General features: G+C 39.7%; 1 protein-coding gene across 3 annotated transcripts in view; it reads left to right on the plus strand.

Moving 5' to 3' along the window:
- LOC148369853 (TOX high mobility group box family member 2-like) overlaps positions 1-15434 on the plus strand; it is a 170025-nt gene that overhangs the window by 101027 nt on the left and 53564 nt on the right. For all 3 annotated transcript variants that reach the window (XM_088332082.1, XM_088332083.1, XM_088332084.1), the window contains one exon: positions 10616-10888. In XM_088332082.1, the coding sequence (XP_088188208.1) occupies positions 10616-10888 (273 nt within the window). The remainder of the gene's footprint in view (positions 1-10615; positions 10889-15434) is intronic.

A 15434-nucleotide genomic window follows, 5' to 3' on the forward strand; every position in this document is an offset into this window, starting at 1 on the left:
ATGTAAGGATGCTACATTGTTAAAAAGTAAAAAACAAGGGGGGGTGGCTTGAGAGAGCACTGGCTGGTCTTAGTTTCTTCAGAACGCCGAGACTCCATCCGGTCCAGACCTGAAAGCAGAAGGCCGGCGTCTTCTGGTATGCCATCCTTCTCAAAAAAGTTTTGCAACAAGATACTTTTTTTTGTTCCCGAAAGGTAAACTAAGAAAATATATCATGTTTTGGTGCGAGGGCAAATAATACTTCATTTCTGGCATGTTTTGAAGGAATTCCCGGTCCTCTAAATAAGTTGATTGTTGTAACTAGGTTTATGGATCAATAATTCCATTATTGATAGTGAATTTCTTTCCTCGTTCCTGTTTTCGAAGACTGTGAATGCTTGTGTCAACAATGTCCTTTTATTCTTTTGTGTCATTCAATTATCCTTTGTCATGTACTCAATTGTATTTTATTGTATCAAACACATGCATTATTTCTTTGTGTGTCTCTACTATTTTCCTTCTGGACTGATCAATCATTATCCATATCAATTTACTGAAAAATCCATAATTGAAAACGAAAATTAAAATATGATTATCTTATTACTTCCTTCATGATAAATGCGAGAAACAATATGAGGCTACGTCGAATTAATTCGGGTGGGAAACCGTTAACACTACCCAAGTAATATACTGAATTACATAAATGTAATTTAAAGCAATTTACTCTGTATATAAAGGAATTCATCAATTTTTGCGGTTATGGGGACCAGAACTACCCGCAAAAAGTGAAAATCTGTGAAGTAGTGTCACACTTTCATAAAAGACCTCAAGGGGTAAACTTACCTTGAAGTGACGTCGTTACCGACTGAGAGTTATATGATTGTTACAAAATACCAACCACAGATAAACAAATAATAACACAAAACACATATTTGCAGTTAAATGAATGGTTTTAATCCGAGGATATTCATCAAAAGCACGCGCATTTTCAGGTATGAGCGAAAAGCCACAACACACCATCACCTCCAATCCCCAATTCTTTGTGTTCTTCTGACCTTCTTTAGAGTCTGATTTAATTGATAAAATTATTTTTAATGTAACAATCCGGCAAAAGCTAGCAGCCGCTATCCTTCTGAGTTTTTTATTTTTTTATATGGGGAGTTGACTGGCACACCCCAGCTGTTGGACTGACAACATACAGCAGCCTATCATAGTCCCCCACACAATCACACCTATCCAACAACTAAATGTTCTTGTTTCAATCTAAAAAACTAGTTTAAAGGGTTTGGCGCTGCTCATCGGTAAGTAACAGGCCTCTTGGAATTATTTCAGTATGATAAATCACCATTAGATGGCAAAAGTGACTTTAATCATATCCACACAATGAGCTAGCCCAACTTCCTAATGTTTCTTCCTTTTTCCGGCGAATGAGTGTGCATAGGCGGCCCCATATGACAAACAGGCAAAGTGAAGCAACACAACTACTTTTTTGAATGTAGTCCCTATTAACGGGAACCAATTACTTCTTTTCAGTGTTGCGCCCGATACTGCCCCTCGCCCCGGCTCTCTCCGGGATGCTGTTTAAAATGCACCATCGTCCCTCCCTGCAAAAAGCAGAAACTTATCAGCACCAAGAGGGCACTCAATGATTCATATACTCTTAACTCTAAACCTTGCCTCTATTTTGGTCCCGGCATCCCGTGGTAAATGCGGCACGATGGAGCGGAGGGATTTAGCGCGACTAAGTTGTTGGATATTCCTATTGGCTTTCTGTGTGTATTTCCTGTTTACTCTCGCTCACTCTCTCTCATTCTACTAGTGATCTTTCTCATCACATGGAGACCAAGGTCATGGCTGATTGAAATATAATAGAAGTTTAGACATCTGGCCTAATACTGTGGGAAGTTAAATCTATTTTAATGGCCCCTGCTGCAGTGGATTCTCTCTGATGCACTCTTGCGCTTCGCTGACAGTAAATCACAATGTTCTCTTATTACCCTGACTGGAATGAGGGCATGGAGAAAGAACAATGAGGGATCCACATCATTTGTTTTCCCCCCGCCCTTGCTTTTTCCTCTCATTTTCACGCCGCCCTTTTTGCCTTCTTTGCTCTCTGTTGCGAGTCATAAAGCAAGGTGCGAGATCTGTGACATCATGAAAATAAAAATAAAGGCGATTATACGCCAGCTATTGTTCCATATGTGGTTACTGAGGCTTCTACTGTATGTGCCCTGGGGAATGAACCTCTGAATTAAGCTAACTGTATTTTCAAGACTATAAAGTGCACCGGATAATAAGGCGCACCCCTCAAAAAAACAAAGCTGTCCTCGCGTGTTTGTCTATCAGTCGTGAGTAGGATATGAACAATAGATGTACGTTCTGTGGAATGTACATATTGCATGTTTCTGACATCCTGTAAGGCAAATTATTTCTTTAACGTATGTCTTCATCTGTGCTTTTACAGTATATTAGAAAAGAGGGGACATTTTAAGCTACAAGTTTAACATCTATTGAATAAATTGCAGTGGCAATCACAAAAGCAGAAGCAGTTGTATTTATTTAGGGTTTTTGCATGAGTGTGATTGCAGCGTATGATTCTAAACATTTCTAAGACATAAGCATTTATCAAGAGGGAGTATGGAGTCTGAAAAAGCGCGGATACAAAATATAATTTAGAAGCACAAAGACTGTAAAGATTTTAGGGAAGTACTTTCATAGAATGTTGAAGAATACGGCGTTTTCCAAACTATAAGGCGGAACCCCAAAGAATATTCTTTTGTGATCTATGTTTCATATATAAGGCGCAAAAAATAAATTAATTTAGATTAAGATAAATTATTTCAGAGATCATAACTTAACAGTATGACATCTGGTCTCACCACTAAAAGTCATTGATTCATAAATATTTACTGCGCTGTCCTCTCTCCGCGGTATCCCCTTTTTCCCCTGCTAGACAGCTAGTGAATAACCAGACTTCTTTTCTGTCCTTGCAGTTTAATGGGACAGTGGCCTCAACCTTAACCCATAAAAGATAAGTCCAAAAAGTCCCGTTAGCTTGCTAACCATACTGATGATACATTCTCAGCTAAACTGAGACATGCTAACCGCAAATCAAAAAAGAGTTGGTTGGTTAGATCTCTTAACCATTTAGGTCGTAGGGGCATCGTTTCCTGTGGTGTCACACATCCCTCTCGAGGCCAACATACAAAAATCTTTATTCAATCAATCACAATATGTTTCATACTTACATGAAACTATTGTTCAAAACAACAATAAAAGATCATTTTACAAATGAGCTGCCATCGAAATTTTGCATGTCTATTTAGTTTTGTTTTAGCTACAAACGCGCTGCTTTACTGCGCATACTTGGGGCCCATTCTCAAGCGCTACATGAAGGGAACACTAAGAAGTGGGGTCTTCCTCGATGTGTGGACAAAGAGCTAATCAAAGCCACTCCTGCCATCTAATAAGGTTTTTTACAAAATGAATTCCCAGAGATGTGACACTTACTATTGAGCTGCACCAAACCTTTGATAATGGTTCTTTTTTAAAATAGAAAAACGTTTTTGGTACGTTTTAACACACAGAGACAACGCTTCTGAAAACTTAATTATACGTTTTGGCATTGAATGAGTTAGTTGTAACTATTCATTTTCCAATTCTATCCACAATATTCTCCAATATATAAGGCGCACCGGATTATAAGGTGCACTTTCAAATTCCCGGCTAATTGGGGATTTTTAGGTGCACCATAAAATTTGTACCAATAGAACATTTCTCAGAGCGCTTTTAGTGTAGAGATTTTTTTAAATTATCCAACAGAAAGAAATACAAAAGGCGAATGTGGCGAAAGCTAGTTTTCTGACTTCTTCATCCGAGTCCACCCACATCTGCAATTGTGGGTTGTGTGTTTCCTAAAATGAGATCCGTTTTGATGTGACATTTGAGACAATTACCAGCGCACGTTTAAAGCAAGAAAGAGGTTAGCTCACTTTTTGTAGCCCACCTTCCTTCAGTGACGGACAGGAACTTACGACCCTGTCGTATTCTCGTACCACCCACCCAACTCGCACAATTCACTTATCCCCCTTCTGTCCTGCTGTCAGTCAACCAGGTGCTATTTTATTCTTCTCTATCGCACCGTCCGCTGCAGTTGATACCAAAATGCTCCCTTGTCTTTTCAAAAGACAGGGTCAGGTCGGCTTTTGGGACGCATTGTGTAGCTGATGATGAGCGTGATTGCTTGCCACAAGGTCACCTTTGAAGGTGAATTGTGAAATTTCCCATAAGATGTTTTCAAAAGAGTTACTGTTTCCATGTGTCTATCTGATATGCACAAACTGGACGTAAGTTCTTTATGTATGCATGGCCAGCTGTTGTTTGTTGCCAAAACCATGCTGCACTGTCATTTTATTCACAGAGTAGCATATGGCTGAATGACTTTTCATAGGACATTGTATACTCATTCAAAGTTGTTTCGTTTTATGAGGGTTTTGTTTTGTTTTGTTTTTCTATTCTGTTATTATCGTTGTCCTCCTGGTGTGCTTTTGTTCCATTAAACCAGTGTTCCCTGAATGGGGCGCATGTACCTCTGTGGGGTTGTGAGGGCACTTCAGGGGTATGTTAAATTTTGAAGAAAATTAATTAATAAAACTAAAAGGATTTATTGACATTTTAATTTATTTCCACTGATCATCAGTTGCAAGTTTATGGTGAATTCGAAATTAACAGCTTTAACAAACAACTGACTGAACAAAAAGGAAAAAAAAAGTACAATGGGAAAAATTGTGAGAGCACTAGGACTCACAGGAGCTGAAGCAAGCCAGATTCCCGTTCATTTTCTTTGGCGGTGGACTTCACGACAGTTGTCCTCATCCAGATGACTGGATTCCAAGCCCGGAGACCTGGTCAGCCATTTTGATCCAGCCCCTATACAAACTCAGCACTGCCCTCGAGCGGTATTAAAAATAAATGATATATTTTGATAGAAATGAAACCTAGACACTTCACAGGCTCACAGGCCATATTTTTGACATGCCAGGTTTACACCATTTTCACTATCCACCAGTAATGTTGCTGTTCTTTGATAACCACACCTTTTTGGGAAGATCAGCTTTTTGTAACTCAGGAGATTTGATAAAAAGAAAGTGTTCAGGAGAGGGCTTTTGGAACAGAATTGGAAATTGGCATTGTGACGGTTTCATTTAAGTCTACTCACCTTATTTTGATTGTCTACTAAACAATAAACTTATCAAGTATATTCAACTGGTACAATATTATGTGATTGAGGATTACTGCTTGAAATAAAATTATATATGGATTGTAGGAAAAATGTTGTAGTGCACTCATTTATTCTGATAAGTGTTCAGAATGGACATTTGTTAAAAAAATGACTTGTAAAATTTCTCCTCCGAAAAGGTTAGAGTGGTGAAGGTTAGGAGAGGGCTGAATCAACATTTGGTGTTTCATTTTGACCCCTCTTTGGTTCACTCTCCTTCATGTTATGCAAGACAGTATATTTATGAATTATTTATCTTACATTTGAAAATATTAAGCATGGAATGTCCTTGTTCTGTGGCTTATCTCCAAGGACATCATAGTAAGCCATAAAGATGGGGCGAGGGACTATTGAATAGCCTCAAAAAGCATTTACACCAGTGAAATTGCAAATGTCAACATTTGTGTTTTATTACAGAGTGAAGGTTTTTAAAATACAGCGAGTATGCATCCGTTATTGACTAATAAATAATGTTTTTCCATTTGAATGAATGCCTACGAACAATTTAACTTTGCCCTACTTGCGCTTATGTTTCTATTAAATGCACTTCGACTAAATGCACTGCATGTTAATGGACTCAGTTTTGACTAAAGAGAACATTTCATTTGATGTTCACTCATCAGAAAATTACGCGGTAGCACATAAACATGTACACGCACGTAAAACTTCTGAAAGCAGTTCAAACTAAGACTTAGTTTTTCCTCAATAATTTGATTCTTATCTGCACTTTCATCCAAAGAACAATGTCAGCTTTTATGTTTACGTTGTTTTTCTTGGAGTTATCCTCGTGTTTGACAGCTCCTAACAATAGCTTAATTGGCTGGTAACTGCATTTTAAAATGGCTGCATTCACTCTATCGGAAGAGGTTACTTGTCAGCAATGTTAAATGCAAACTTGAAGTAATTAAACTGAGAAAGGTATTCATCTCACTTAGATGTGTTTTATCAAATAATCAGTATTTTTGAAAAGCTTTATTTAAGATCGAGGTTGATTTGAGCAGTGAGACTTGAAATGAAAAACAAGTAGTAGATTTCTATTAAATAGATTTGTATAATATTTTTCTTCCTATTAAAACATAATGACCAGGGTTGCCAGGCATTTTAACTGGGAAAGGTTGTTGGGGCTGTGGTTTGTTGAAACTTGTGCACAAGAAAAAACTGCATCAGTGTTCCGATAGAAAATTGAATTTGGCCGCTTGGTGTGGTCTTGGTTGAAACTACAGTACCTAATTTGGCCACCAGAGGGGTGTTAGAAACTTCACAAAAGTAGACCACACAACAGCAGAAGTTTATCGATTATGTTGGTATATACTGTATTGGGGGCGGCATGGCGGGGCAGTGGTTAGCGCGTGTGCGGCACATTTCTAAGGTCTTGGGAACCTCCTGTGTGGGTTCAAATCCAGCTACCGGACTTCCTGTGTGGAGTTTGTATGTTCCCCCCGTGCTTGCGTGGGTTTCCTCCGGGCACTCCAGTTTCCTCCCACATTCCAAAGACATGCATTTCAGGTGGATTGGCCGGTCCAAATTGTCCCTAGGTGTGAATGAGCGAGCGAGTTGTCTGTCCCTGTGTGCCCTGCGATTGGCTGGCAACCAGTTCAGGGTGTCCCCTGCCCACTGCCCGATGATTGCTGGGATGGGCTCCGGCACCCCCGCGACCCTACTGAGGATAAGCGGTGCAGCTAATGAGATGAGATGAGATACTGTATTGGGGGGCCTCGATGCAAAACCGAGCTGAAGACCCTTGCAGAGACATAAAATATAACAATGGAGGTTTTCATGAAAATCAGTTCAGCCATTTTAGAACTTATAAGTCACATTCAAACACACACACACACACACACACACACACACACACACACACACACACACACAAATCAAGATTGCTAAAATACCTTAGCTTATAAAACCCATTACTTTTTCACACGTGAGACAGGAGAAGTGCCAGATGTATCTTTGAGGATAATCTTAGCCTAGTTGTTAACCTGTTCATGAGAAAGCTAGCTGTAGGGAATACATCACCACAGTTACTGAGCAGAGCAAAACATGACCTGCTTTCATGCTAGTGACTTTAGGCCGAATTCGGCCAAGAAAATAAACTTATTGGTATTATGTTTTTGTTGTACTGTGTACCGAAACATATCTCCTCCACACCCACTCACCTTTTTAACCACCGACCCATTTTCATGCCAGACTATGAAATATGTATTAGTGAAGGATTACGCATCAATAATTGACATTTATTATGGGCCATGTAAAAAATTAAGGTCGGGTTTCCCAGGGGTAAATTGTAATGGAAAGAACTTCCAGCAACTGAGAATGTAAGCTACATATTACCGTCATTTTTACGGGAACACACACTGCATTCTTCTTTTAATGGTACTGGAAAATTTGGAAAATTGGCTTTGAAAGTCCTTAAAAAAGTGCTTGAGTATGGCTATCAAAAAGGTGCACGAACTTTGTTTTTCAATTCAGGAGTTATTTTTCTTGTATTAGTACAAAACTAGTACAATAGAGAAATGGAAACCATAATTTTACCTTTCATGGTACACATTGACAGATTCCGTACATATTTCAACCTTGGATGATTGTAGAAAGAGTGACCATTTATTTTATTTGTACGCCGAGATTCCGCCAATCGTAATGTGAAATGACATCAAGCGTTGCAAAAACCTTTCATTGAGAGGGGGGGGCAACTGTAAGTGATCATTTTAAGCAATCATCAAGGAAAAGACCTATTCAGCGCTCATAATAAAATGTTTGAGTGTTATTACATTCTTTGCAATAACGACATGCATTAGGAGAGTTCCAGCTTAACTCGAGGCACCAGTTGGGTTTGGGCAATATCATAGCTGTTATGCTTCCACATTTTCTGTTTGCTTTAAATGTTTATTTGTAAGATGAATTGCTGCACAGGCGGGCGGGATGACAGGCTACATGAGGAAGCTATTGAATTGATTCCAGAAATGTTGCAGAACGGAGCAGTTGATATGTACCACGAGACATGAATAATAAAAATTCTATTAAAAAGCTCTTGAATGGCTGACACCGGAATATTATTTGTGAAGATTAATTTTCCCGAGTCATTATAAAAGGGAGTTGGCATCAGATTGCTGCTGCCAAAATTGCTTTTCATTCCCTGTTGAATACCCTCAGTATGCTTTTGAGAGCAGAAAACCATCTTTCTCTATGCAGCATTATGTCAAGACAAGCTCTGCAGAAGACAACCTGAGACGCATCTCATGCATCACCCACAATGCATTTTGTTTTTACACGTGTTATTTATACACGCCATATTTGTTTTATAATGAAACTCTTTCCCCGCTTTTTGTTATTTGACCGTACAGTAGTTTTTGGTTGAAAAAAAACTTTTATACAGTACTTCTATTTGTCCAACCAATGCTTGAGTCTACAGAAAAAGTTTGTTCTTTGGTTTTGGAGCATTATAGCACATTTTATTGTATAATAACAAGCAGAATGGCGGCAGATAGAAGATTACATTTGGCTGTTTGGAGTAGTCGGTGGTAAGGAGCTGCAGTATCCAATTTGGCCTGCAGAGGGCATCAGAGACCCCATGGAGCAAGACTATATGAAAGCAATTATTTATCGATTTTATTGGGATTTATTGGAGCTGCCTTGACACAAAACCTGGCTAAAAACAGCCATGGCAGCCTAAAGTACAACTGTTAATTTTTAAAGAAAATTGTTCAGCTGTTAAATACAGAAATCGGGATTTATAGGTAGGTTAGATTAAGAGAGATTAGATGAGATAGATTTTGAAAAAAATAAAGGCTTACTACTTTACTTAGCGGATTTTGCCTATCACAGGTTATTTTCGTAACGTAGCACCTGTAATACACAAGGGATTAGTGTATGTATATATATATATATATATATATATACAGGTATATATATACACACATAGAGTGGAACCTCGGTTCTCGACCATAATCCGTTCCAGAACCCTGTTCGAAAACCAATTTGTTCGATCCCCGAAATCATTTTTCCCATTAAAAATAATGTAAATCGTTTTAACCCGTTCCAACACCCTGACTGTTTACCTTGAATGTTTAACGCAAACATAAAGCTAACCAGGGCTAATCGTATGTTCGCGTTATCGTAATCTTCCGTACGAAAGATTACGCTAACATGAACGTGTAAAAATAAAAAAAGGATAAAGAAAAGAATTATGAATAGGATTTTTTGACCTTTGTGGTGGTCAGCAGAAGGCGCAGGTGGACGGTGGGGAGAGGAAAATCATCAAAAGTTTTTCAACCTCTTCCAAAACTTGCGGCCGTTGCTTGCTTATAGCACTCACTCCCTTAGCCACATCACTAGATTTCACAGCCTCCTTATTCTTTAGTATCGTACTGATCATAGATTTAGCCATGCTGTATTCCCTAGCAAGATCAGACACTCGCACACCTCCTTCATATTTTGCTATTCTTTCTTTCTTAAATGCAATAGTTGTACGCACTACTTTTCTTTTTTCACCTGTAGCAACATTGCTGCTTGCACTGACTTTCTTCAGAGGCATAATAAGGGGCTAAAACACCGGTACCCCGCTCAGCATCGCACCCTAGCGTACGCACTCACGCATCACCGGCGTTCGAACTCGAATTCGAATTTTTTGACCGAACAGCGAAGCAAGAACTTCTCGAAATTTTTGGTCGGACTCCGATTTGTTCGAATTGAGAGGCGTTCGAAAACCGAGGTTCTACTGTATATATATATATATATATATATATATATATATATATATATATATATATATATATATATATATATATATATATATATATATATATACATATATAAAATCACATAAACACAACGTTAATCCCCCATTTTATAATCTAAAACAACAACAAAAACAGCTGTGGAGTGTGATTGGTCTTGAGTATTGAGTTTGTAATGGCTCACAACATTGCAGGAGTTGCTGGTTTTGTGAAATTCCAGCAGTCTGGGCCAAAAATGCAGGAATTGTTGTAGACGAGCTAAATTGCAATAATTGATCGTTTGACTTGAACATTGCATTTTTGCTCTCACTGATGTTAAATCTATCGGTGGTGAGTTTTCTAACATGAGTATCGGTTCAGCTTTAGATTGAGGTTCAAACTTTTAACAATTTAATTGTATTTTCATGAATTTCATTCCGTACATGCTCCGGTTCCCACCCACATACGTAAAGCAATGTATGCCGGCTGTAAATTGCCCTTTGGTATGAATGGAGGTCCTGTTTGTAACCTGCATTGCTCGTGTTTTTCGAATGACCCTGTCGGCATTTATTGGCAAACTAGTAAGCATGCACAAGAAGTCAAGATCACGCTTCATTATTTTTTTTCTCCTGTACATTTGCAGAGCTACTCCAGTCAAGGCAGAGGCAGCAACGGCGCTAGCGGCGGTGGAGGAGGAGGAGCAGGGGACGAAGACTACGAAATCCCCCCAATTACGCCCCCTAATCACGCTGACCCTTCTCTGCTGCACCTCATGGAGCATGAGTCAGGGTACCCCTTTCACTCTTTGCCTCACAATGGCCTGCTCAACACCTACTCCTACCCCGAGCTGCCCGCCCTCATGATGTCCAACATGCTAGGTCAGGACACCCACCTCCTCTCAGGGCCTATGCACTCAGTAAGTATTAACCTTGCCCTATTCCTTGCCAAGGGTTCGCACGGGCGCCTGAAATCACTGGAAATGCTTGAATTTTATTATCGTGTTTTCAAGGGTTGAAAAGTGCTTGAATTCTGGATATAGTGCTCGTAAATGCTTTAAATTGTTGCCATGTTTCACAACAAGTCTGTTTCAAAAATGACGCTGACGCTGCTCTCTGGTGGCGTTGCTTTACCTTTGCATTTCATCAAGACCTAAAAATCATGTCTTGACAAATGCACACACAAGACTATACGAGTTTTACAAAATTTTTTTACAATCCTCTGCCACCTTGAAGTCATGATTGCAGCTTTAGTCAGATTGTTCGGATGTGTGTGCATTTACATGCATATTTTAGAAGCGCTCGAGTAAACTCTTCTTCATTCGTCTTTTTGGGGGTTTTGGCTGGTGTTGGACGTTACTAGAAGCAGCATTTTTCTTACCTTCACTTTGTTTTCTTGCTACACTGTCAAATAGAAATACAATAAAAAACTTCAAGGACGAGCATGACATCCCTCTCCATCACTCCTCCCAGTCCCCATTAGTCGAACATAATGTGTTCCGCCCTGAACAGCTCCGTTAAAAGTGACTTAAAAGCAGATAGGCGCAGTGGAAAATAAAGCATGAGGGCTCTTTGAACTCAGTCCGGCATTGTGAACAAATAATTTATAAAGAATGTATTTAACTTTCAACGTTTTATTGACACCTCAAACAACACAGGCTTTGAACGTTTTGGCTTTGAACGTTCTTAAAACTTGTTGGAATTTGCCATGAAAAATGTGCCCTTTTTGTCGCAACATCCCTTCCCCTGCCGTTCTGGATTGTCTGTGATCATTTTTTCATAATAGTAAAACGTTCATCCATTTGCGCGATGATTAGCACTGTTAGAGGCCACGGAAGCTAACACGGTGCAGTCAAAGACGAAGCCTGGGGTACGTGTATATAATATTTATAAAAAGAGCATCTTTGCAGCACACAGCTCCTCTAATATTGCCTCGGTTGCGCTAGTCAAAGATTTCACTACTTCAAAGCCAGCAAAAAAAAGAAGCAAGACACTCTTAAGTTGCACATTTTTATTTGTGACGACCAGCGTTTGAAGTAACCCGTGGCAAATGTTCCAGGAATGCTAAATCTTTTTTCGGTGAGAATTACTGTAGTGCTGTTAGGGTCCACCAGAGGGCGCCTAATTAGTTTGTATGGGAGTGGGGAGATTGTACACACCTGTCCCTAATCAGCCTCACCCTGAATAAGGACAGCATTCAGTGTCAGGTGGTTTTCATTTCCACTTTAGTTTTTCATTGTCACATTTTACTAGGTCATCCTGCTTTCTAAGGGGCCGGTCACACAGCCGTTTGCAGCTGAATCACGGCTAAAATTTTGCGTTTTTTTTTTCCGCTTCCTCATCGCGTCATTTCCGCGTCATTTTCTCGTGTGGACCACGGGTATAAAAGCTCCCGAGCCGGTGTTGTGCCCAAATCCGACTCCTACGCAAAATACACCCCCCCCCCTCGCGTGAACGCGCATTCTGCTGCGATCGCTTTTGTTGGAAGCGTGCATTGACGTTGGTGACTTTTTCATCCGCGTTAACAAACGCATTTTGTAGAATACGATCGCACTTTATTGTTTAAATAAATGCGTTATATAGACTAGGATCTCCCAATTGTTATAATTAGCTCGCTTTATTGTTTTATTAAGCGTTTTATATAGAATACGATCGCTTTTGTTGGAAGCGCAGCAGAATGCGCGTTCACGCGAGGGGCGGAGGATTTTATATACGGTGTGCATTACCGTTCGATTACGTTCACAACAAAAACAAAGACGGAATGGTTTAAGTTGTATTACATTCCCAACAAATGCAAGACAAAGTGGTTTTGGTTATATGTTCGCCATTACATTCCCTAAAAGTGATATAAAAGTGAGATAAAACGAGGTAAAAGTGGTTGTAGTAGCGAGGGGATGCAAATCTTGGCAGGGATGTATTTCTCTGCATAACACCGGGCTGTAGAAATCATAACCGCTCAAGACACAGTCCCGTGAAGATCAAGATTTCAAGCTATGGCACCGAAGAAGCCAATATGTTATTATTGTAGTAGTTTTTCATTTTTATTTTATTATCTTGTTATGAAATCAAAAAAAATGTCAAGAAATAAAAATGGATTAAGACGAGGTCACTACGGTGACGGGGATCCATGTTCACCCCTTGACGTCTCGAGCACAACTGACGTGTGCTCGGCAAATCGCGCTGTATATACGCGGAGAAGGGCGTTTGACCGTCACACGTGTAACACGCCAATTTCACGTAATAACACCGCGATACAGGCGCAGAACATGCTATTACCATGCTCCACCCACGATTACCCGCTGAAATTTCCCGTCCTACCCTTGTGTAACCACGCCCTGGCCGCGGCCAGAGCACGTCGTTCCGCTTCATTTCCGCGTCATTACCTCGTGTGCCGCCCGCGGATAACACGTGCTCAAAGTTTTGAGCAGCTCAAAACTTTTTCGCGCGACCAACCGCGTGTGAATTTCCGACCGCGAGTAAAGCACTGCTGTATCTCGTCTTTATGGCGGTCTCAAAGCGTCTAACAGCGCCCAACAGCGTCTGCTTCACGGCCAGAAATTTCTGGCCGTGGTTCAGCCTCGATATGCCCGTGAAAGTCTGTGTACCCGCGCTCTAAAGAATTGAGCAGCGCAAAACTTTTTCGCGCTGCCACCCGCGCGCGAATTTCCGACCGCGTGTTAAGCACTGCTGTATCTCGTCTGTATGGCGATCTCAAAGCGTCCAATAGCGTCCGCCTCACAGGCAGAAATTTCTGGCCGTGATTCAGCCGCAAACGGCTGTGTGACCGGGCCCTAAGGTTTGTTTATTGTTTTATGATTCAGATACTTTAATTGTTGTTTTGGCCATTTGTTTACTTTATTGAGCATTTTTGTCTTTAAATACAATTATTTTTTTGAGCACTGTGAGTTTCCAGCTTCCTGTGTTTGGGTCCATTGAAAAACCACAACAAATGCGTTATTAGCATTTTGTGAAATAATTGTCGTTACAGCATGATACGTTACCCTCTTACTTTTTAAAGGCGGAAAAAGAATATCAAAGCATTTATTCCTCCTCCCCTAATGTAGTAATACAAGACTATCGTCCCATCAGCAACATGATGGGGTCAGTTAAAATGCACATGTTTTGTTGTGTGTCATCAGTAGCGAATGGTTGGCAGTGCATGGGTAGGTGGAGTGGCTTATACAGAAACAGAGAAAGCAATGGGGCAAACGTGAACAGAGAACTTACGGTTGAAAAGTGCTGAATTTTGGTCTTTTTATTTGTAAAATTATTATTGCAATACACCATGCCTGGAGGAAATGTCTTGAACAATACGTAGTAATCAAAAAGAAAATATTGGAGTGGTTTGAAGACAAAAGACAAAATCGATGTGGAGTGTCTCAATCATTAGTTTGCAATCTCTCAAGAAAAGAAAATAAATATGAAGGCATCATCGCTTCCACAGGTTGGTGTACATGTTTTTTTTAAATTTCTTATATTATGCGGTTATTTCTAAGCGGTTTTAGAAGGTCAGCTTTAAAATATGATAATTTGTAACCAGCTTGGTAATTTCAAAGTTACGCTCTACTTTTGGGTATCAGTAATTGGGGTGGTTACAGAAAGTTTGACTAAAAATGGGAATGTCCCTTTTTAGCGACTTTTCCTTTTCTAAAAGCGACCCTCGGCCCTCTCTGCGAAAGGAAAGGGAACTTTTTCTTGTGTTGAACATGCTTCACACCTAACATGTAAACACCCCCGCTGAACAGTCAGATGTTTTGATCATAGAATCGAACCAGATTAATTATAGATGCCCCGTGTCGTTAATTATTCAACGTCATATACTTTCATCTGACATAAATATGACTTTTTTCTCCAGCTTTAACCCCCTACACGCTGCCATTATGAATATTAATGCTCTAATGTGAGCATCTGTGGCATTTATCCTCTGTTAATCAGGTCTTATGTGGTTTTCTTTCTCAAACAGCATAAGTTGTCCGCTATGATTTCACTGCGGGTTGCTGCTAAAGACCTTTGTTAGTCAAGATTTGGTCACATTTTGCCTTGCAGAAAAATACTGATCCATAAAAAGATGATTTAGACTAACATAGGACTGCCTTGACACTTATTCATTAGTCCAGAGGTGATCACTTTATAGATTTCGATCTACGGGTGGATCGCAGAGATAGTACTGGTAGATCACAGGAAAGTGTATTCAGGGCATTGTACTGTTAGGATACACGCACATCGAGTCATGAAATGCAGCATGTGAGATCAAACATCAACGTTGCTCCAAATTATGTTGATGATAAGTGTAATTTATTAAAATTATAATTGTTTTTAAAATGGTGTAGGTTTTTTACTCATGATTTAATGGGTATTTTATTATTAAGCGTTCGAATGAAATGTAACATTTACATTTATGTATCGTAGAATATACGACAATGTGGTTCATCAAAATGCCTTACAAATCAATCAAGAAAAAATAAT

This window comes from Urocampus carinirostris, chromosome 3, assembly GCF_059441175.1.
Source record: "Urocampus carinirostris isolate Australia breed hairy pipefish chromosome 3, RoL_Ucar_1.0, whole genome shotgun sequence".
NCBI lineage: Eukaryota > Metazoa > Chordata > Actinopteri > Syngnathiformes > Syngnathidae > Urocampus > Urocampus carinirostris.